General features: G+C 39.4%; 1 protein-coding gene across 2 annotated transcripts; it reads right to left on the bottom strand.

Annotated features, from left to right (window-relative positions):
- Nucleotides 1–12: 12 nt before the first annotated feature.
- Nucleotides 13–23,561, bottom strand: armh3 (armadillo like helical domain containing 3). 2 transcript variants are annotated; one of them, XM_086296648.1, is made up of 26 exons: nt 23,456–23,561; nt 22,139–22,248; nt 21,987–22,043; nt 21,474–21,620; nt 20,469–20,576; nt 20,220–20,312; nt 20,055–20,129; nt 19,860–19,946; nt 19,028–19,084; nt 18,859–18,902; nt 18,241–18,348; nt 16,250–16,325; nt 15,163–15,256; nt 13,345–13,446; nt 13,099–13,157; nt 12,941–13,006; nt 11,557–11,626; nt 11,353–11,413; nt 11,173–11,261; nt 9,036–9,118; nt 8,599–8,725; nt 8,388–8,463; nt 6,432–6,510; nt 2,322–2,438; nt 980–1,103; nt 13–900 (listed from the first exon to the last, which is right to left on the bottom strand). In XM_086296648.1, exons 2-25 carry the CDS (start codon nt 22,238–22,240, stop codon nt 1,011–1,013), a joined length of 2,070 nt encoding a protein of 689 aa, XP_086152774.1. In that variant the 5' UTR covers nt 22,241–22,248; nt 23,456–23,561; the 3' UTR covers nt 13–900; nt 980–1,010. The 2 variants fall into 2 exon arrangements, with proteins under 2 accessions (XP_086152774.1, XP_086152773.1); XM_086296647.1 differs by having other exon boundaries at nt 13–1,103.
- Between the last annotated feature and the right edge of the window lie 877 nt (nt 23,562–24,438).

Below are 24,438 nucleotides of genomic sequence, written 5' to 3'. Positions count from 1 at the left end.
AGGAATCACTGATATAGTAGGAAACCAATCTTTATTTAAAAAAGAAACATAAATATACCAACAGAGGTTAGAGGTGAAGGAAAGAAAGAAGACCTTTCAGGTAAAGAAATTGCATAATTCAGATCAACTTTCAAAAATATAAGTTCAACTGTTCTGAAAGAAGAAAAGTGAGTTCAAGAGCGCATACGCATGAGACTATTCTCACTAAAGACCTTGTGTGTGCCAGAGACACAACAGCCATGATGACATTACAGCTCATTTTGTTTCATTAATAAACAGTTTTTCTTCTAAATGATAACAGCTCACGTCAAACACATTCAGGTCATTTGTTAAAATAATGGAGACGTGAGTAACAGTAGTGAGTGTTAGTATTGGCTCTCATCAAAAACAAAAATAAAAAGCTTTCCGTCACTTCAAAGCATCCTCAGCTTGCTCTATCCCCTCAGCAAGTAAGTACATAAAAATACTCAAATTCAATCTTGAACATGTAGAGAATGAATTTAATACTCGCGCAACGAGCACTGATCGGAAAAGAAAAGGCTAATGCTCTAATTCAAGAGTACAGTAAGATTCACCAAACTCAAAACGGCTCAGCATCACCATCACTAATGTCGTGAAGGACAAACTGCTAAACAGATGATTCAGAAAATGTGATTAGACACCAGAGGACTGAAATACTTTGTTTTACTACCATAATCAAAACTTTTAAGTGTCAGTTAACAGTCCAGCCAATACTGCTGATTGCACGTGAGGGACCAGTGCAATATGGGCACTTCTTCAAATCAGCACGAACATGAACAAGCACAAGGAGCAAAGTCTGGAGAGTTTTCAGGCCTGTCCTTAAGGTGCATCCAGCCTTTAAGTGTCTCTGCAGGATCCCCCGATCCAGTTCACAGGACACTGAAGATGAGAAATGATTTATGGAAAGAACCATCCAGGATTGTTATCGTTTCTGTTGCATGTGTTAAACTATATTTACACATCCGTGTTGAAGGGAGTGTGGGTGTTTCTCAGGAGATGGTGGAGAACTCTTTGAGCAGGACGTCCTGACTCAGCGTGTTCAGGGAGACGTTCTTCCTCACATTCAGGCTGATGGAGCGCACCTGGGGACACGCACATTTATTACAAGGCTTTATGTTTGTGTAAAACATCTCACTCCACTCACAACAACCTCTCTTCATCAACACGTTAACGACAGCGACAAATTAATTTATGGCACTGACAATAAATACATCATCCATTCATTTTCTTCCACTTATCCAATTCAGGGCTGCGTGAGGTTGGAGCCTATCCCAGCTACGATAGGGTGAGAGGCAGGCTACACCAGTCTAACACACTTATGTACTGTGCAATTTAGATTCACCAATTAACCTAACCCCACTAACTATCTTCAATAATTGGGAGGATTTTGGTACCACTCCATGGAAGGTGTGTTCTGACCACCTGCATTTGCCAGATATTTTCACACAGACCTCAACTGCTGCACAAAACAGGCATAAACTTTTCTTTCCACCCAAGTCTAACATGGAGGATTATCAGAACTGCAGTCCTCTGAAGGCTTCACAGTTTCCAATCCCAGAAGCGGTGCACTGGGCGAGGTGAAGCAGGAGCTGTAGTATGTTTGTTTTCCCTTTAGCATGCACAAGCTGTGCACCGTGAATCTGATCAGCAAGGTAGCACTAACAATGTTAAATTATACTGCAACATCCTGAGGAATCTGAGGGACGACATTCAGTGCACGCAGATCGCTTAGCCTCCTTTTGGTATTTCCCCAAAATGAAATTAGATCCAGTGTGTGTGTCGCAGAGGCTCGCAAGAGCACAGAATGAGGCATTCACAGAGCAATATAATAACTGTACTGGAAGTGGTCAAAAGGTACGCAAGAAGATACCTTGAAGAGGAGATTGGCCCTGTTTACATCAGGCAAGATGCTTAATTTTTTGATGGGAGTCCTGAAACTTTATAATTGCCTCTTGTCTAAAAAACAGAAATTAAAACCTCACTAATAGTGCGCTGAGCAATCACCCTCTACCTTCTAGCTGTTGTGTCAAAGTGCACCTTTTCTGCTACTTCTGCCTCGTGTCTTGTACTTTCTCCATTAATTTTATAATGAAACAAGCTGGCAAGTAATGGTCTTCCTTAAAAAAAACACAGTAAAATCTGAGAAAATGTTTCTAACACTCCTGAGAGACAGATTTTTGATCATTCTGAGTGAAACGCTGCTTGAGTCAAACATTAGACTGGATGCACTTGAGAAAGAGTTCAAATGGAGTGTATAAAACCCTGAACACTCAAAACAAACCACCCTCCCTCTCTCTTACCAGCTCCTTGAAGAAAGCAGCCTCTTTGGGCTGCTCAGAGTATCTCTCAAACTGGTCCAGGCCATCCTGCAGTTTGAGGGTCAGTGTGTCATAGTTGGACCGTACCACCTCCAACACCTTACAAAAAGATCAGACAAACACAAAATGAAATTAAGTCTCATGTGATTCTCTCAACTGGTTTTTGCATTGTACAGCGAACACTGGGAATGGTTACAGAGCAGTCAAAAATTAATTAGTGTTAAATACTTTATTCCCACACTTTTATTTATGAGGGATCAAGTAGTGTTTCAGAGTTGCAACGTAACATTTGGTTCCTCTCCGACTTTTTCCAGCGATAATGTGCCTCACTGTAATGAACCGTTTCACGTGTCATTTAGAAAAATGAGGTTTTATTGACGGATTTCACTTAATTTAAGTTTTATTTCTTCTGTCCCACTTTCTCAGTGCTGTCCGCGCCTTCAGTTGGGACTCTAACAGGCTTATTCAACTGCAGCTGCTTAATTACTTTGTTGTTGAGCGGACTGTTAAGACTCACGGATTAAAAGCATTTTCACAATGAAAGTTTCAGGCTACGAATAATGCAGAATCGTCACTAGTGTGTATAAACTGTGGTTACGTATGCAGAGGAAAGAGTTGCCTCAGCTAATGTCCAGCTGAGATAAGAAGACTGGCTAAAATCAGAGGTAATTATACAGAGATTCTCCACACCTTTCAGCTGTGAAATAGCCACTAAGCAGACCTTTTTCATTTTTTTTTTTATTAATGCTCCAGAAAGACTCCACACGGCATGAAAAATTCACAGCAAAGAACATGAGCTGCACTTTGTCATGCTTCTCAGAAAGGCTCCACAAACATGAACACTCATACATTAAACACCCATATGTTAACTTACATTTAGGTCTTATTTCATTTATACATAACATAATTCTCTTTTAGCCATGGCAGCTTATTTACTATCCAGCTGAATCAACATTTTTAGACTTATTAAAGGCTGAGACCTGAAGAGCGTTCTCTAATAAATCTACGACTCTGCTTGTGAATAAAAAGTGCTGTTGTTTTTACTTCAACCTCTGGTGGTACACTGATGAAAAATTCATACCCATATCTCTCTCTCGCTCCCTCCCTCTCCATCTCCCTCCTCTCTGTATGAAAAAGCGGTGGTAGGTTTGAATAGTCAACCAAACTAATGCAAAAAGAAAAAGTAAAGAAGAAAAAAACCAAAAGATATAACAAACTGTTCAGAAGCAAAAATGTTGATATAAAGTAAAGGAAAAAGGGGGAATTAAAGGAAAGTGTATGAGGTTGTTAGAAGGGGTTGTTGCTTGTGCAACTGTTTCAGTGTCTAAGCAGATACGATTGTGTGCACGCAGTTGTCACTGTCTTTATCTTGATGCATGGACTAAAAAGCAGGTTTTTAATGTGTTTTAACTCTAGTATTGTAGTCCAGTTTCGTACTTTGTGTGAGGAACAGAGCGTACAGCAGCTTGTTTCAATGCTGCGTGTCTCTGGAGGCCATCCGTCTTCTGGTGTCACTGTAGAGAGTGAAGTCGCTCCAGAGGGCTGGAGAGCAGGGGGTTTGTGTGTGTTGGTGTGTGTGTATGTGTGTTTAGGACAGTATGCCAAAAGACTGAGGGATCAAAATTCAAAGTTTCTTTCAGTTCACTGAAAAACAAAGAGCAAGGGACAGAAGCAGACAAGAGAAAAGTAAAGAGCTGACTCTATAGATGTCATGTGTTCCTGCTTTCTTTATCTCTGTTCTGCTGCATATATGTGAGTCACCGGCTGCATACAGCTACTGAAATGCTGCCCTGGCTGTGGCTGATCTTGTAATTTACAACCAGAGTAATTATTCAGCCGGCATAAACACACTAACCGAACTATTAATCCCAATAGTGACCATGTTCTTTCCTCCAGATTTGAGTTACAAATTGTAATTACTTTGTGCAGAGAAAGCACAATGGGCATTAATCTTAAAACATAAAAACACATAAAATTATATTAATGGCCTTTTATAATGTTTTAAACAGTATCCTGCAGAGGTCTGCACAATGTCCTTATGACAAAGCTGAGTCAGAAGGTTTGGACAGGTCTTGGCATCTTCAGCCTCTCACTGTCAGCGCGTGTTCATGTGTTCACACTGCTCTGCAGTTCATTCATTTACAACGCAGAAACGTGTTTTGGACAGCTGAGACGTGATGTGTTGTGCTTAAGCCAAGCCAGCCACATGTGTACAAAAGCAGTTAAAGCCTAAAATTAGGAGAAGACAAGTAAAAGGGTTTTTTTCCAGCGTTACTCTAAAGAAAATCATTTTTAAACATTTCCAGCTTTCCTCTATCTGTATCAATTTAACCGTAGTGGACAGCTGGAAATTGTCAGCTCTTAAAAACAATCAACTGACTTTTCAGGTCGACAGTCCACTACAGAGCTAACAAATACAGACAGACAACCAAACACAATCACATCCACACCTATGGTCAGCTGAGAATCACTGATCTGAAATGCCTATTTTATGGACTTTAAGAAAGGCAACCGTAGGGCTGTGTGATATGACCAAAATCTCATATCCCGATATAAGAATTCTATCGTCCGATAACGATATAAATCACAAAAATGTAACATTTTCTGTAAATTCTGTGAATCTCGGCCAGCTCGACTTGCGGGAAGTGTTTCCAGCTGCGCGTCATGTAGCTGGAGTCGAGTGTTTTAACCGATGCATGAAACTACACATTTTTAGACATAAGTTGTAACGGCCGCCGTTTTCTTTGTGAGTATTTATTACACGGCGTGCTGCGGGGAAAAGCCTGTTCTAACGCTTGAGTCTAAGGTTTATTTTTTAGCACCTGGCGGCTCCTTTTTACTTCTAATCCGTAAATAATCTGCTCTTTCACGTGATTCAGTTTATTTTGAAAAGTCTCAACAGGATCTTGAGCTTTATTTTGAAAGGTTTATGTGGAACATAAACAAGCGGACACGCGATGGTGTTACCGTCGTTGTTGCTAACGACAAAGCATAAAAACAGGTGCTTGTCCGTCTGTAGTGTGGTTATATTAAATATAAAAGAAAGAGAGAACTTTAAGAAATTAATATAGCCACTACAGTGACCATCAAAACGATGAAAAAATATTACCGTAAACAGTTTATTTTGCGACACCACGGAACAAACGATAGCGTAAAATGAAACGATAGTTTTTATATCGTTATCTCGTTATATCGAACAGCCCTAGGCAACCGCAGCTTCAACCCAATCTTTGCTGTTCAACCCTTGCATCTAACGAAAAGGCTGTTAATACCAAAGGTGAAAAATAACATAAAACCAGCCGCAGCTCATTGACACCTGAGTTACCTTCTGGCTTTCCTCTTTGTTGTGAATAAATCTAGTAGATAAAAGCAGAGAGGTAATTGGAGAGAATAATGACCAAATCCATCAATTCTTATCAAGTACAAAAAAAACCAAAGTTTTTTTTCCTGCTGTTTTCCATCGCGAAAGACTTCACACGAGTCTTAAATGGAACTTATAGAGCTCATATCAGTTCAGCCTCCTTCCAGTCCCGGCTCACGTATTTCCAAAAATTACTGTTTCAAAAGTCGCCCAGCGCTTCTGCTTAATGACTCGATCCACACTCTGTTTGTGTTTGCAAACTATGTGGAAAAATTGTCATTATTTCTACAAGAGCAGCTGCAGACACCAGAGAAATGGCAACATTTGCTGTATTTTATGTACAATAAAATCTCAAATGAGAATAACTCAAGCCTGCCTTTCAGTGTAATGTTTCCCTGAATCTGCCATGATGAGTCTGAAGCTCAGCGATGTGTGTGATAACAACTGCTTTTCTGTGCGTCTCATCACCATAACCAATGTTTGAGTCATTCATTTCTGCCACACTGCTGTAACTACGTCTTGATGAATAGGCTTTTTTCCCCCCAAAACAAAACTCAGTGAGCTTTTCCTCAAACACTTCAGCCTAGTTCATTGTTTACTGAGAAATTCAGAAGATTTTCTTCTGAAAGAACAAGAGTGACATGTCACTGGAGTTCAGCCCAAATGGCCCCGAGACGATATGGAAGTTCATTTTTATTCACATGCAACTTTTAGTCAGGCAAAGTGTTTACCTGCTCTTCTGACAGCTGAGATATGTGGTTCACTGCAGCGTATGACTCAATCTTGGGGTTGAAGTGGTTGATTATGGCCCTGGAAGAAAAACGCAAAAAACTTTTTAAATAAGAAATGGGAGATAAAGGGGATATCCATGCGCATGTATGTGTATGTTTGTTGAATGACTTAATAATTCAACTTCTGTCTCTAACTGTTTTATCCACCTAATACTTTGTTACAGTACATAACTGAGCTGCTCTATAGCAAGTTTCTTATCCTGCAGATTAACTCCAACTTCATCATCATGCACTGCAGCTGCTGATCTTAGCCCTTGTCTGAAGCCTTGGCGAGTTCTGTGTAGCGCCACATAAACCAGTTCTCCACCTGCTACAGCAGCTGTGAGCTTGAGTGCCAGGTGGAGATCCAGAGCTGAAGGACTAAAGAGGCAGGACTAGCACAGCAGGCAGCAATTATGAGCTACAATCAAACAAATATTCCACACTTGTTCCACTGTCTGGGACATGGGGAAAAATAAATTAGATGGTTTAATGTGGAAGAATCTTTCTAAACTAATAGTACAAAAAGTTGAAACAGAGTCGTGACCCAAAACAAAGAAACAGTGCCAGTCTAAATGTACTATGACACTGGCCACACTGCAACCCGTCCGATGTTGTCCCAGATTAAAAATGACCAATGCAAAAGAGGTTCAAAGATGGGAGAAAACAAAATGTTTTGGATGATTTAAGAGGTAACTCCTGCCACAGTCTATCTGAGTTATGTCAAGAAAAGCATGTTTGTGTGATGCATCCTCCAGATTTTATCAAGGGCAGCTCAGAATGGAAATACATAGCTGAGGAAGAACAGCTGTGCCTCTTGGCCCCAGTTCAATAGATATAATCGGCATATAGGCTACAAGGATCAAACCTGATATCCTTGACAAGTTGTCTGAAATCTGCTGAAAGCAAGGATGTCCAAATACATTTGGCTATGATATGTGGAACAACATCTTATTTAGGTTCAAATAATAATTGATAATTAAATTATATTAAAGGTTTAAATATCTGAAATTTGTATTTTTTGACAAAACGTGTCTGTTAACAGAAAAGTCACCTCTGATACATGTCACTGTCTCCTTTATATTGTTTGGATACACCAGGGAATCAAATCTAAATTCAGAGGCAATCTTCTCCATCATTAGCATTTATTTCCGAGAAACAAACTGCTTTAAAGCTCAAGTATGAGTTGATGCACTAAGCACAGCTGAGAGATTGAATGGCTTATTTTGTACTGGCTTTGGCTGCGTCATATATCAAACAGATTATAGTGACAAACATGCAGAGGATTCTCGGCAGTGGTAATTCTGCTGTCATTTATGTATGGGAAGCCAGCCTATAGTGGAAAAAACAAACTGAGTAAAATGGGTTTGGTCCTTTCATTTAAGTTCATTATAAGACCATCTTCTGTGAATCTTTAGAATTCTGTCTTCGTGTATTTATTCATCCATTCTTTCAACATTTACTCCTGTTATACTCCCAGCCTTCACTTCAGCTCTTCTGATTGCCTTTTTACACAGGGATGCTGTTCTATCAGGAGCCCACTGCATTTGCTAAATCCTCTAGGACTATCCTGTTCATACGGCTGCCCTCTGGGGCCTTCGAGCCAGGGTGACCTCAGAGGATCATCTCCCCAGAGAAGATGGAGGAGGAAAGGGAGATTACAGGGAAAAGATTTGAGGAAGAGACCAAGTACAATATCTGTGTGAGGTTGGGGTGAAGGAGATAAAAGCTTAAAAATTTATAAAATAGAGGGGCCTAGTGGACTAAAAAAAGTCAGATGGTAGAGAACCCAAATTACGGCTCTGAAGACTTCGCTCACTTTCAGCTCCCTTCAATCCAGTATGACTCATTTCTCCTTCTTAGGATACAGAAATCAGAGTAAAGAGTGTGAGTGCGGGTGTGTGGCTGTGTGATTACCGAACATTGACAAGGGCATGTGTGACTTTACTGGCTGCCTCCTTCCACTGGCCTGTGTTAGTTGAAACTCTCAAAACTGGAAAGCAGAATGACAGAAATACACAAAAATCCTTTTTAGGATTAAGGCTGTATAAAGATGGCTGTGCGTATTAAATAGTTCAGGAATGCTTTAAAAGAAATCAATTAAAAACTCAAGCATGAGGTTACATACCCATGCAGTAGAGGTTGTCGAAGACCTGATGCATTCGTACGATTTCGTAGTACAGCTCGTCGTAGCTGTTGGAGGTGGGCAGGAATGTGTCGCCGTAAGTTATGAACATGTTGAACAGGTTTACTACCTGGATAAAGTGACACACACTAGGATTAGCTGAGCATTACATTTATAGAAAGTACCCAACAAGAGAAAAATAAACCAAAAAGAGGATTTATAAAGGAAAATTACATTTACACCACATCCGTTTGGTGCTTTTAATCTCCTTGGACAAACATAAAATTTGTTTAGATTCGTGGTTGAAGCGCCACTACTAGAATCTGTCTTCTTACTAACTCTCACACATACAGCATCTCTATTAAACCAATCCTCACTGTGGTTTGTGGTCTGGTCCTGTGCCTCCATGTGTTTTTTTTTTAACAGTGTATGATTCTCACCAGCAAGGCCAGATGAAAGATGTTGTGCTTGGCCAGCAGTGTGGTCTCATTTGACAGCAGGAACTTCAGCAGGTTGATGAGAGCTAATGCAGAGGGAGACATGCTTGCATTAATGAAATACAGAGGAGTGTTGCTAATCGTCTAGCAGCACAGGCATATGGCAGCAGACTGCTTTCCTTAGTGTGCAGCTTTATTAAGGTAGATAATGGAATCACAGGAGGGGGGGTCTTTCAACACCAAATCTAGCCTCTTCACGGGCTTTTATTGAGGCAAACAATCCCACGAGAAGAACCAAAATGTGCACGCACAAAAAAAGCTCCAACACGAGTTGGCACAGCAACATGCTAAAAGAAGACAAACAATCGAATTCATTTTTCTCTCCAGTGTCATTTCATGGTACGCTATTATCTCCACCAGGAAAAGAGAGTCGGGGTTATTCAGGGAATTAAGCTGATTATTGGTCTGATTAGATGAATCTGTATTCTAATGAGACACAGCGCGATGAGGCCATTACAAGCTGAAATGTTATCCTATTGTTTGTTGACCAGGCTGAAAACAAGGCCACGAGGATGGATTGTGCTTTCTTTAGAGACTCATTATCTGGTTTCAGTGATGCAGTACATTTACAAAACAACACTTTAGAAGAAAATTGTGTTTGTTTTGCAAAAGCAGGAACTATTTGCTCAGCTCGTGAGGTGATATATATTTAGCAAATCAAACATTTTAAATTAGTCATATGTTGTCTCTCAGGTCATTTAAACCTAGGTTAAAAGTAACCTGTTGAGCATTTACTTATTTTCTGGTATATACATCAACAGTCATGTGAAAAAGAACTTTTCACAGGACTCTAAGTAAATACACCCAATGATTCAATAGCTTGTAAACCCACCTTAAGCTGCAATAACTTCAAATTTAACTTCAAATTCATTTTCAGTTTGACTTTATCCATCTCTCAAATCACTGTGGAGCAATTTTGGCCCACTCTTCTTTGCAAACTTGGTTTGGTTCAGTGAGGTTTGTGGGCATTTGTTTATGCACAGTTCTCTTAAGCTCCCACCACAGTATTTCAGTTGTGTTGAAGTCTGGACTTTGAATGAGTCACTGCAACTGCACTGCCTTGACTCTTCTTTTTTAAGCCATTCTGTTGTAGATTTGCTCCTTGCTTGAGATCATTGTCCCGTTTCATGAACCAAAATGTTTAACTGTTGGGCAGAAGTCCCTACATTTGACTCTAGAGTATGAATACTGTTTTATACAAAGGAGTTTATGGTTACTCAACAACCGCAAGGTGCCCAGGTCCTGTCCCTGCAAAACAAACCAATATCATCATCCCTCCACCACCATGCTGACAGTTGGTATGAGGTATTTGTGCTGACATGCTGTGGTGTTGCGAATTACGACCAAACATCCCCACTTTAATCTGTTCTCTCCAAAGAACATTGTTCCAGAAGTCTTAAAATCTTTGTTCAGATCCAACAGACGCCACGTCACCATTTCTCCTGGCAATCCCTCTGAATAATCCATATTTGCACAGTTTTTTCCAGCTGCACTGTCATGAACATTAACATGCTACATGCTGAGGCGTGTAGAGTCTCAGATGATCTTGGGTTAAATCTACTTGAACGTTCATTCGTGGAAAGACTGCGGTATTGTGTTAACACACCTGAATGCGCCATGCAAGCAAATACCTCAAACTTCTGCTGTTATAGAGGTGGTCATGCTTGCAAATGATCAACAATCAAGTGCATTTGATTAGCAGCACCTGGGTGCTACTTACCTTCTAAACTCTAAAAGCAGTAAGGGTGTACTTATCTACTATCTAAAACGTATCTACTTATTTCTGTGAAAAGGTCATAAATTGGAAATTGTTCTTCAGAGCTTTGAGGGACTGTGCTTTGAGCTAAATGGTATTATCAGCTCACTAATTCACAAAAACTGGGATGAAAATGGAAAAGCTGAGATTGACTCTAAAATACAAGGACACTGGGATTTAAATTATGAGATAACCTGTGATATATAAAAAAACAGCAGGCATTTCATTAAATTCACCTTATTTCACCCTGAGAAATAAATCCTATCTGAATGGGGCTTTTTTTCTGACAAACAGTACATAAGCGAGAAGATGAGGTATCATTACCTGACCAAAGCTCTCTCCAGGTGTAGTGTAATCTGATTCTACATTTCTTTTGGTAACAAAGGAGTTTGTGGATGATCTGCACACAGCGCCTGCACAGGAAATAAGACAAGAAACTCTGATTGAATCGATTTGATGATGGATGAGTCATAATGATATATGTGTAATTTAATGTGTTCTCACAGGTATAAATCCATGGGGAAATCCTTCATCATGTGAGTAACAATAAACTCCACCATCAGATCTGCACAAAAGATAACTGTTAAAATGCATGACCTTTGATTGCATAATAATGAGGTTTAAAACTCAGAAGTTAGGCCTTACAGCTAACAGATATCATTGCTGATTTGAATCCATAGTAAACAAGTGTTAAAACACTCTTCTTACCTAGAACAGCGCACACCAGCGGCCGTGACGGGATGTTCTTGTCCACTGCTTTTTTCCTGTGCCTCATAGGCTGAAAAATATAGAAATAGAAAAATATGTTAATATGCACAGATACTCTGTAATTTTAATAATTACAACTGTACAAGACAAGCCTACTTTGCAGTTTTGGAAACAGTTTTTACAGCTGTATGTTATTTATTGTTAAGTGACACAGAACAGATAATCAGCAGACACTAAATAACAGTCACAGTCAGAAACTGACAGCATCTGCACGGGTATGTAATCCTTCAAAGTACAACTTTTAAGAGAGTAACTTTATTTGCAACTCTATTCCTTCCATCTTAGTGTCGGAGTTCAGTCACTGCCTATCTCATGTTTTGCCAGATATCTCACTGGCCAGGTTGCTTTTGTGCTATATGTCAATTTCATTTAGCTGTTTTCACAAAGAGGATTTGTGGGAGGTACTCCAATTCTACTGTTTTGAACTGTCAGCAGTCCTCCTTCTGGTCTGGAGATCAGTGAGCAAGAGGGCCACACTAACCAGAATCTGTAGCAGTGGGCAATTTTTCCATGCACTGCTATTCTGAGCTCACAGAGGCTGCAGAGAAGAACAAGGTCTACAGCCGCCAGCTGAAGTCCAAAATGATGGAGTCTGAGTTTAGCTACAGAACGAGATTCACTCAAGAGCTGATTATATGTTTCAGTTGACAAAACTAAAACAGTTGATACCTCCAACCAACTGCAGACACCATATACCACACCCAGTGTCCACACTTGAAATGCTCCATTCTTTCTATCTAACTATCTTTGATGCACAAGAGGAAGCAATCAGATGGAGTAATATCAGGCGAGGGAAGACAAGTAGGGAGTTAAAAATATCTTAGTAGGGGGAAACGAACCAGCGCACATTTTTAAAGCGTACAATTCACTGTGCCACTGTGTAACATTTAGATTCATCTGTGCTGCAAGATGTTATAATAGAACATGCAGTAAAAAGTCTGATCCTAGGGAATGAATTCAGTTTTCAACCCCCGGGAACAATCAAAAGAGTGATGATCACGGCCTGGGTCACCATCCTGACCTGATGTGTCCCCTTAGAGTGAAACATCTTCCACTGACAGTGCAGGTTTATTACATTAACACTGGGCTATTCACAGAGACCATACAAATGACAAATGTCCACACCTGTCTAACGCAGATCCCAGTGTTGACCGTGCACTGTCACACAAAATCCTGACTCAGGAAAGTTACTTCTCACACCTGTTCATGGAAATGACCATGATGTACGCTAATCACGCATAACAGAAACAGGCTGGACTTTCGGATCGCACCTTGTAATTACTTCTGTCCTCACTGAGTGTCACTCACACGGCCATGAACTCACCATTCGATGGAGACTGACTCTGAAGTTCATATTGTCATCATGAAGAAAGGCATCAGCATACTGGTCCTATCGTACAGGGAAGGATTAAAAACAAAGATGGTCAGGTTGATGGAGAATGTGGTCGGTGGCATTTGTTGCAGGACGGTAGGTTCTCATACCTCGGCTATGCAGGTGAGAATAATCAGGCACAGTCTGGCGCTGTTGAGTCGGTGCTCATCTTTGAAAACAATAACAGATAAAAGGACTAAACATAAACAACCCACAACATGATGACAGCTATAACAGTTTAATAATTTGGGGGGGCACTTTAGGACAAAGATGAAATTAAAATTACCAGAATGAATGATTATAAGAAGGTAGAGTAGCAGAGACCAAGAGAAAGAGGATTTAAATCTTTTTGTTACCTTTTGTATCCTGCATTACAATGGAAGCATACTTGAGGAAGGTGATGAGAAGGTTGCTGGTCTGCAGGTTGGGATCCAGAGGCAGTTCTGGGTTGCTCATCACTATAATGCAAATGTAGAAATGACAGTACAGATAAACATCATCACTAGGGTAAAAAAAAAAAAAAAAAACACACACACACAGTCAAACTAATTTCCTTGTTTTCAGATTTACTCTGAATCCAGAAAACAAAAGAGTTGCAAAAAAAGAAATTTTGAAGTTAGTCCCAGTCTTTAAATTATGACTCTCCATGAAACCTGAGCCCATCTTAAAGCCACCATTAACAACAGCATGACACTGAAACAACAGCTGTCTTGATGCATGCTCAATCATCCAGGTAAGTTAATCCCAAAAGGTTGATTCTGTTCATCTGGACGTAGCTGTTTGACCTCACAGCCCAACTGTTCATTCAGTGGGTTGGTTTCAGTCATTGTGCAAATGTACTGTTTATATGGTTGGGGAATCCTGCAGTCAGCTGAGACTGAAGAAATCACTTGGATGAGTGACAAAACGTTTCTCCCACTGAAATTGCTACGTCCAGATGAACAGACTCAGCCTTTTGGGATAAAACAGCAGCTAACTTGTTTGGGTAAACGGAGTGTTCATTCACGCACAAAAAGTAATGTGTTTTTGCCATTACTGTAGCTACTGTATTTAACTGTGCAGTCTAGACAAGCATTTTCATCCATTTAAAAATCTCTGCTCTCTGAAACATACAGCTTGACTCATGGTTAAATGATGAGCTGGTCATGTCCCTCCACCCCACAAAACCCTCCTGTGTTTCCTTCTTCCTCAGCACACAGCAGGCATACCACCAAAAAAACCAAAAAGATTTCACACCATCTATCGTGTGAGGCTCGACTGTAGAAGGAAATGCATATTCCTGACATGTGATTACAAGGCACATGTATGTTCCACACAAAAGACCTCAGGGCTGACGCTCTCTCAACTTTTCATGATGCACACTGCATGTGAAACTCTCATTTGTATTTGAAGCTGGAGGTTAATATTTTATATAGAAAATGGCTCTTGGGTTTGAAGTTATCCAGAGATAGAAACATGTACCTTTTAACAGTTACAGCACATGTGTATGCCAAATGAGCTGCTTTTCAATGTGCCAGCATCAACATACACCATCCACAAAAGCTGAAGTGGGAGCTATGAACTCCTTTTCAAAGTGAGATTAGTAAGCAGCTGAAGTAGCATTAATAATTCACTTATTAAGGTGTAATAAATCGAGTGTGTATTAGGAACTCAATTCTATCAGGTAAAGAGCACAAACTGTATTTTTTATTTCTGCCTCTTTGCTTTTGAGTGTTTAAAAGCAAACGTGAACAAAAGCTGCCAGATTCAAAGGGAGTGTTTAAAAATGCATATTAAAAGTTACGATTAAATGGACGCAAAGAAGCAGAGACCATTAACGCTCCACAGCTTTAGAGACCTTTGCAGTGCTCTCGGCCTATTCAGGTGCTTTGAAGGGTCATTTTTTGTTATATCAAAGAAGACAAGGTTACAGTTTTTTAGGTTAAAAAACCGAATCCTGTAACTGAGTCTATTCAATCAATTTTCAACCTCCAGACAACGCCTTTAAAACGGTCTGTTGACTGACTACTGCGGTCAACAAATATTCTTTCTAGAAACTTTAAAATGTGCTCCCAAACAGTGATATAAAGCCAGTGAGAGTTGCCCTCCGAAACCAATGATTAATGCCCCTGACATCATGTAAGCTTTTCTGGGTCTACGCGTGTCTGAATCAAAATATTAAGTGTACGGCTTACTGTCAAGGGAGGGCGGCGTTGTGCCAAGTGGCGTCGTAGGGGTGGTTGGAGTAGTGGTGGTAGGTGTGGCGGCAATGTCGATCTCGGGATGGCTCTGTGGAAAGACATGACACACATAAAAACACCTCATTAACAGTGATTAACCTTGCCTAGAGTCTCATAATGTAAAGAAAAGCTGAGTCAGTGAGAAAACAAGACGAGTAGTAGAGACAGATTACGTTTAGGAGAGTGAAACATCTACAGAACGATGCACTAATCATTCACCTAATCTCTTCATTTACCCTGAAATATGCAAATAAGCACAACACTGCAAAAAAGCAACACATTTGTGAGCTGGTCCTGAGGCTGCCATCTTATCCTTATTTAGGTCGTTAGCTCAAACGCTTTACTCTTATCAAGTCATTTATACTAAAAGAGCAAAACACATTAAATTGCAAGCAACTCCAATCTTTTCACTTCCGAAGCCTTTATATATGACAAATGCATGTAATTAACTCCCATAGTTAGTATTTTCTCTCTATAGTCTTTTTTTTTCTCTCTTCTGTTTCACTCACAACACATGGCTGTCCTTCCCCGGGCCTGGTTCTTTCAAAGGTCTCCTCATGATAAAACAGTTTTTCCTGTGCCCACTTATACATAAAAAGTGATGCCTGTTTCCGCTTCTACTCTTAACCACTGGTCTGCGCATCGGTCGTTATTGGCAAATCATCTCACAGATACCATGTGTAGCAGAAGATTTAAGATTAAAAAGATTTCAACCTCGAGAGGAGGTAAATGATAAGGTTTGCTAAAGATTAAATCATAAAACTCAAAGTTTTCTGAATTCTCATTGCAGTCTGAGAACCTCAGGAACTTTTGGACCTGAGGACCTTTGCTTAGCGTGAGGACCACCTGTAATATCTCTTTAAATTAAATTATAAATGAAGACAAGGTAGTTTCTTACCAACTTTCTGTGAGTTACAGTGCAGGCCAAAAGGCATCAACACACAAAATTACAGAAAAACTAAGGGGTGGAATAACTTTTACTTGACCTCTAACATCCAAAAGCTGTGAGCATAGAAGAACACAAAAAAGTGTTGTATGTTACCTGTGCCAAGACAGTGATGAAGTTGCGGTTGAGATGCACAGCCTCATAGAGTGCCAGCAGAATCGCCTCATTTGTCCTTGAAATGAAAGTTAAGTTAGAGAGAACACTTTTTTTATTGGATAAATATCCAAATTTTACAAAATAGTGGACTGAGCGTTCCAGCCTTTGATCCAGTCAAGCTCAAGGAACAACTGGAAAAGCACTCTGCTGCTCAAAGTTTCTTAACAACGGCTTCACGCATCAGCAGGTCACTTTTTTAATTTTCTGTGTCATTAACTACTGCACAATGTTTGAACAGAATAATAAATCATTTCCCAAATTCCCTCGTAATGCATTGTCCATTTTTATGTTGATAGAAATTGGGACATTAGTCATGTAAAACAACAGTGAGTATACTGATTATGAACACAAGTATTTGACTGCAGTTTTAAACATATTAAGTTAGTTGGCCTGAGCCAAACTGTCTGTACTAAACAATGCAACAGTTTTTATCTTCTACTTTCTTCAAAAACATCATACCATATAAAAGTTATATTGTCTACTGCTATATATTTTTCCCCGTCAGTCTAGACTAAATAACTCACAGTGAAAAAGTGATTATATACCAAGCCAAGAAGTCCAATAAACTTCCTACAACATCTGCTGTAAAGCTGTAGTGAGGAATAGACCAGAAGAAGCGTACAAATGATTTATAAACCCACAAGCACAGCAGCCCAAAACCTGTGAGATGCAAGAAATCTGAAACAAAACTTTTCCTTCAGTTCAGCATTAACTCAAAACTCAAACTAAATAGTAAAGTAAAAAAGGTGTAAGAAAAACCCCGACCCCTAACCCTAACGGAGAGATCAGAGAACCTCCTGAAGGAGGACAAAGCATCAGGCCTTGGTGGTAAACTAGCAAGACTGAAGTGACTGAGAGAATTATACAGCAGCTGACTATATATATCAGACTGATCTCAACACTCAGTTTCACAATGTTTTTCTACTTTTAGATCGGTATGATGTCACAGAGAGCGTGTATACCTACTATGGACATCTTAAGCACACATCTATGTCTGCGAGCCCAGAAGCCCCACCCACCTGTTGTAAAAATGTTCTGTTTGCAAGGGGCATCCAATGAGAACGAAGATGGCTTGGAATGGAACTTATTTCAGAGACAGCATTAACTGAAATGCTAAACTAAAGTCCAGTATAATACAAAGACTTTAAGTCTTGCAAGGTTCTAATATGGAACTGAAAATGAGCAACAAAGCAAGAGCAAACATCTGTATGCAATGATGGGCGTAGCTGCGGGAAGTTTATTGTTTTTTTTGTTGATGAGTGAGTATAGGGGTGGGATTTAATAAGTTTTCTTCGTCCCACTCCTTTTTCAGGCAATTTTTGTTTTTTGTTTTGTGCATTTTATGTTCAATATAGGTATTTGTTGTGCCTGAAAATGAACAAATAAATGAATGAATGAATGAATGAATGAAACAAATCGTCTAATCTGATGACACAAGCACTATTTCAGAGGAGCACTCGGTCTACTCATCACCTGAAAAATGGATGCAAATGGAGCAAAAGCAAAATTATAGTACCTTTGTCTAAGTGGTTTAGACAAAGGCCACAATCAAATGCTCCTGTGTTATTATGGCTTACTGGATGTGGACTGATGGGCAAAAATAGTGATTTAATTCCATGCAAGTCCATGCATCTAAATGATGAAATAACATGGCGAGATATCTAAAATTCTACCAGATAAATCTTGTTTTTATTAATGAAACTGAGGTTCTGACAAATGGACTTAAAGATATTAAAAACTATATGTAACACATTGTAAATATAACAGTAAATACTGGGTTAAACTTATTAATATCTGAGTGTCTTCCTTCTGTTTATAGTATTTCAGCCAACCTGTTCATTCGTACTCTAATTCTGTCCTGTTACTTTTAACTTGAGTATAAAGAACAATGAATCTGTCTGATGTAGGAAGTGAAACAGCTTTGCACTTACTGTACGGAGAGCTTCTCATCAGCATCTGCTATAAACATGCTGCCCACCATACTAGTGAGGGTAGAGAAGAAGCCACCCTGGTTCTCCTCCTCTTTGTCTTTGTACTGCCTAAAAAGAGAAAAAGACCAGATGGACAGAAAGTAGAAAGAACAAAAAAAGAGGAGTGAATGACAAATTAATGAAAGGCAGGTAAGCCACAAAAGAGAGCAATAAAAACAGCCATGCCTAACCTAACACACATTTACCTAACACCTCCTTTTGCTCTCTGCAGTTTATTATCTACGGGCAATCAGTTTATACACAAAAACAATGAAGTGCATTGAGCCACCATCCATCATTTTGATGTGTCTGTCTATGCACGCAGACAGACAAGACCTCCTTCACACACAGCATTTTAATATCTGAACCTTTCCTCATCCAAAAAACATTACAGACTCCCAAAGAAAGCTGTCAGATATAAATAACTAAAGCTATGAAGGCCTGTTTTCTTTTAAGGAGAATAGAAATAGAACATTTGCAGGATACATCAAACTAAACTGATGGTACCAACACTCTCAGCACACTATGTACTGCATCATTAAAAACACCTTTTTGACAGATGGAAGTTTTAAATCGCACCTGTTATATTCTGTCAGAGCTTGGTGGACAACCATACCCATTCCCTGGAAAAGAAAAACATTCAAGGTGTCAGTGAAAGCTTTGATTATCTGTCTGATGTAAAGACCACCTACATCAGGCTGGCTATTTATTATTCTGCAATTACAACAGCTAGTGACAGCATACTTACATCTAGTGTTGGTTCATCATCCACAATGGAGAGCTTTACAATGTATGGATTCACAGACTATAACAGAAAAGGAAAAGTAAATACTTTATTATTAAAGACCATGAAAGACCATTCTTTATTTATTATAACTTACTAACTCAAGAGCCTCCTACCCAGTATATACACTAACAACCTGCAACATTTAACTGGTCAGGCTAAGCAATGCAATGTTCAGAAATGCAAATAAAAATACATCATCCTTTTTGAAGGTTATTTTTCTTTCTAGAGGGTGAAAATATGGCGTCAAGAAGGGCTTTGGTACAAAAAATAATGTTTTTAAACTCTATACCAAGTGCAGAAAATGGATGCTGGAATATTATTCTTTTTGTCCCCGATGCACCCAAGATGGCATCCCAGTAAGACTACAAATAGAAACAGTCAGCCGGTAAAGTCACCCTGATGATGCATGAAGACACTGTTTTACCCCTCATCCACATTGGCTTAACTAATTAGAGTGTGGCACCATTAATATTCTGGAAACATGATTTAAAACGCCCGAGTTATTTTCTTCCTCTTAGTTATTTTTACCTATTATTCTCTACTGTTGCGGTGTTTAGAGACTAATAATTGCCTTTAACATATCTTCTCATTTTTAGACTTTACAGCAGAAGATACATATCAGTTTCCAGAAGGAGATTCGTCAGAGAACAGGAGGTTGATCTTTGCTTTTGGATACACAACCCGGTTCAGTCTCACATGGGTCTTATACTGGAGTTCATGACTATTGTAGAAAAAGCTTTATATGAAGAAACGCTAGCACAGTCAAAAGTCAGCATATGCACATCAAACAGACCTCATATTTTCTATAGTTCACCAGGAGAGCCAGAAGCACCACAGCATCATAACCATGCTGCCCTCTGCTGGATGCATCTGACAGAATCTGAGCAGGAAACAAACAGAGAGCAAAGATGAATAGACCAGAGCTGAGAGACAATTTCAAAATATAACTGAAAACCACAGAATTATATTTTCTATTCAAATGATTTACCTGAAGAATGGCTTCAAAGATGCTATTGATCATCACATATTCTAGTATAGTGTTCTGGCTAATATTGTCTGTTACCTGTAACACAATATTTCAACAGCTGTAACATTTTGTGTAACAGCAGAACAAGCATATCAAATGATAATTATCATACATGCTCCATCTCACCGTCACCAAACACAGCAACAGTTTGAGGCAAAGGCTCTTGAGACTCTCTGAGCTGTCTCCACAGAGAAGGCTGTCCAGTCTCTCCATCAGGTCCTGCAGGAGACACAAACAAAAGGAAGTGTATGAATGAGTAAAAAAAAAGCAACAACTCAACCCATCTTTCCCTTTACATCTTTATTTACTAATCGACTTCACTCAATTTCCTTTCTATTTCTATTTCTTTCTATTTTGGTTTAGAGTCTAACATACCTTCATCCTTTGCTCAGCCTTATCAAACCCCATGAGCATGTTGATAATATCAAACCCGGACGCAGACTTGTTCTTCTGGTGGACCCCTCGGAAAAGTGCACAGAGAGTCTGGAAGTAAAGGAGGACACATGGGCTGCTTAACACATGTTTCATGAATCGGCACGTCTGTAAAGCACCCCACATCATTTTGCATTGGTAATTTTTAAATGTTATGCAGATTTTCGAAGATTTACAGCAAGGGGAGATGCCTCAAAGGTGTGGAACATCAGGTAAATATGTACTATATATTTGAGTTTTGATAGACAGAAGTCATACTACACGGTAATGACTCTGCTGTGTTGTGACAGATCTATGGGCTTTTTGAGTGTGCTGTTTTGATTTTGGATTTTTTTTCCATGCTTGATGGTGTTTATGGTGAACTCTGCTATTGCTCCCTTTTCTGTTTAACCCAGCTTTTCAACCAATCAGCATTCAACTGCTACATAATGTCAGTGCCACCAGGCTACACTGTGTTGTTTTTTTAAGGGCACTGCAGGTGGGTACTTCTGCATTGGTTGCATACTTAAACTTCACTCTGAATAGAAAAAGACCTAAAAAGCAATACTGATGCAGGTCCATAAATCCTGCATGAGACAACAACAGTCATGGGATGATATTGTCGCTGTTACTGCATCAAGGAGAAAAATAGTTTTAGTATGTTTCATTATTTAACAGGGTTAAGCTTTAATACTGTAGTTATTATAAACTGCAATCATAACACCTCTATGCATATCAACACACTCATTATAGAATGCCATTAACCTAAATATTTTTTATTTTTTAAAAACCACAACACACATTTCCACATTTTTGTGAAATGATATTATAAAATAAAAATATGGAGTCAAGCTAACATAATTTATCAGTCAAAAGAAGCTAACAGCCTGATCAACATACTTAGATTGCTCCTAATGTGATGATTATATACACAATGTGCACGCAGTTGAAAATCCAGGTGACAGTTACCTGCAGGGCATTGACCACTTTGATCTGGTGCTCCTCTCCCAGAGCCTGAACGCAGTGGTGAAACAGAGAGTTGATGTTGTCTTGAATGCGCTGGACGTCCTCCCCATCCACACTCTCCAACTTTGACTCCAGGTACTCTAGGTTCACCTGCGGGTAAAAAAGATAAAAGTGTTGAGTGAAAGGCAAGGAGAATTAAACGTTAAGGGTGCATAAGTCATATAAAAGATTCACTTCAAAATCTCAGACTACTCTCCTGTTAAAAAAGCAATAGCCTAACCATTCATAGTAGAGAAGTATCACAATAAATGCAAATTATACTGCCTGGCAATCTTCAAAAGTCCTTATCTCTGCAGTATTTGGTTGCAGTGTATTTGATTTGAGCATCAGTACTTCCTCTTTTCTAAAGTATGCATTCTTTAAACTATGTGCATCACATCACTGCTGCAGCTTCACATAACCACAGAGTGCACTGTGAGAGATTTCCTGTTATGCAGCACACTTCTTTCTCCTTACCTTCATAAGAAACAGCTCATCCCAGAAACGAGGGTTATTTTTTGCTGGGTCTTCTTTCTAAATCAAGCAGAAATGACATTGTTAGCACTTGAACATAATGCATTTCTCAAAACTCTCAACATCGACATTGTTTGACTTTCTATGATACTCACTGCAAAAATCTCATCATACATGAGGACCACCTTCTCTTTCAAGGGCTTTTTAGAGGATGACGTCCTCCTCAGCAGCCCTGCCTTCTTCTCCACCTGAGACATGATTAAGTCTGAGAAGATAACCACAGTTAAAAGACATATATATTTAATGAGTATTTGTCTTCTTTTTTCAGCTGCTCCCTTTAGAGCAGATTATCTGCTTCCATCTCTCTGTATTCCTAGCTTTTTCCTTCGTCAAACCAACTCTTTGCATGTCCTCCTTCACTACATCCACGAATTGTCCCTGTGTTCTTCCTTTTTCCCCACCTGGTAGGTCCATAATCAGCATCCTTTGTACAATGTATCCAGCCAGCACTCTCCCTTTACCAGTCATAGTTCCAACATTTAAATTCCTCACCTCCACACTCCTGTCATTCCTTCTTTCTCGCTGTACTGAATATGCCTTCCCCCCTCTCCAGCACACAGTTTTTACCTGTACCCTGCTGGTCAACAGCACCAGAGGTAGTTCTTGTTAACCCAGACTCCCCGACCAATCCAATATGGAAATCTCATCCTTCAAAATCTGTATGTTTGATTTGGTAAAGGATTTTATGCCAGATGTCCTCTGTGACCAAACTTAGGACTGGCCCTAGGAGTGCACTGGCTTGTGGAGCCACAATCGTCAATTGATTATTATAAAAACAAGGCTATTAATATTCTGTATTGTTTGAATAAAAGAAAAGATAAGAAACAGATAATAGTCTGACCTGTTTTTCAAGATTTCGTGCCTTTGTCCCACACCCTTTTTATAATGAACAGGTTATGAATGTAAGTATACAGTTTTTATTTAAGAAGTTATTTTCCCATAATCAGACCGAGTAATACGTTTAAAATGAACGTGCATTATCAGTTTGCATTGCCAACATCTTATGGGCTTGCATCAATTGATTATCTGAGTATCATATATCATATTGACATTTGCTCACACTGATCAGTATTAAGCCAACTGGACGTTGAAGTACTAGCTTGTCAGCTAACATTAGCTTGCTAACCACTGCCACCTAACTTGGTGGGATCAAGCAGTAAACAACAAACGGCAACACATCATGTAGCATGCACTGTTGTCCAGCAGACATCCGAAAAGCACTTTAGCGGTTAGGTCATTAAATGTTAATCTAATAAAATGCCCAGATTCCTCCCAGCTGAAGCTAACGCTACGTAGCTTAATATTTGTCACACAAAGATATTAACAACGATTTGGCTGTCAGCTGATATCTGAAAGGGATTATTACCAACGTTACTGTGTTGTTTAGATTGGTGGCTGTCGTCTGTTCTTACCTCTATTAAAGTTTTAAAACCTATGCTGCTATTGCAGTTCATGAATTCTTGTAACAACAGTATCTGCTAGCATACAGTCAGTATCTGCTAGCATACGGCTGTCGACACTCCTGCTTATCTGCAGGGTCCTAGCGCTACACTTATTGCAACATGTTTACGCCATAGGGCAGCTTTTCCGGGCAAAGGAGACACAGTGAACATTTTGACAATTTAACAGTGCTGACACTGTCAAACACTGATACTACAGAACGTGTCTGTATGAATGAATGAGGAAAATATAGACACCAGACATATGGATGCTGATATTCACGCAAATGCATGAGCTCATATATTTGTCCTTTTCTATTTTTACTTTTGAAACTTTTACCCCTGAGTGACAAAGCGAATGATTAAAATTAAATATTTACTATCTGTGTACAAACTGTCCTACCCGTTAACTCATTATAATTTAATATAAGACTGGGACTCTGGAGAATAACTCATTGTAAAATGGGAATAACTGAGAGGGTCACATCTCTGCAAGATTATCAACCCACCGGATCCGATTCAAAAATATGCAGCAGAAAGGACAGATGTTTAGCAATTACGAAAAAAACTGGAGCATGTTGTGGTTCACAGAAAAGGTTTTGTTGCACATATAAGTGAAGCACAATCAAGTCAAATAGCAGTACAGACCTATTTCACTGGAGATTCATTCAGATAATACCGTCTTTATTTGTGAGGACATTGCTGGCCACGTTCGGATGGTGGCTCCCAGTTACAGGCCTACTTAGATATGACTGGTTTATTCCTGTCGACATGGTAGACAGCTAAAAGTCAATTTTTTGCTTGTGTTTTGTTTTGTTTCATTTTTGAAGTGGTGACAATGTTAATTAAACAAAGAGTCTAAACGTTATTTTTATATTTTCTGTAGTTATAGCCAGTGCACCTTTACTACACAGCCCCTTCTAGGTGATGTTGATCCCACATCAACCTGGGAAAAC

This window comes from Aulonocara sp. 'chitande type north' Nkhata Bay, linkage group LG6, assembly GCF_057382095.1.
Source record: "Aulonocara sp. 'chitande type north' Nkhata Bay isolate Kocher_YH1m ecotype deep benthic linkage group LG6, A_spYH_male_GT1.1, whole genome shotgun sequence".
Lineage (NCBI taxonomy): Eukaryota > Metazoa > Chordata > Actinopteri > Cichliformes > Cichlidae > Aulonocara > Aulonocara sp. 'chitande type north' Nkhata Bay.
This window is presented reverse-complemented; position numbering and strand designations above follow the sequence as displayed.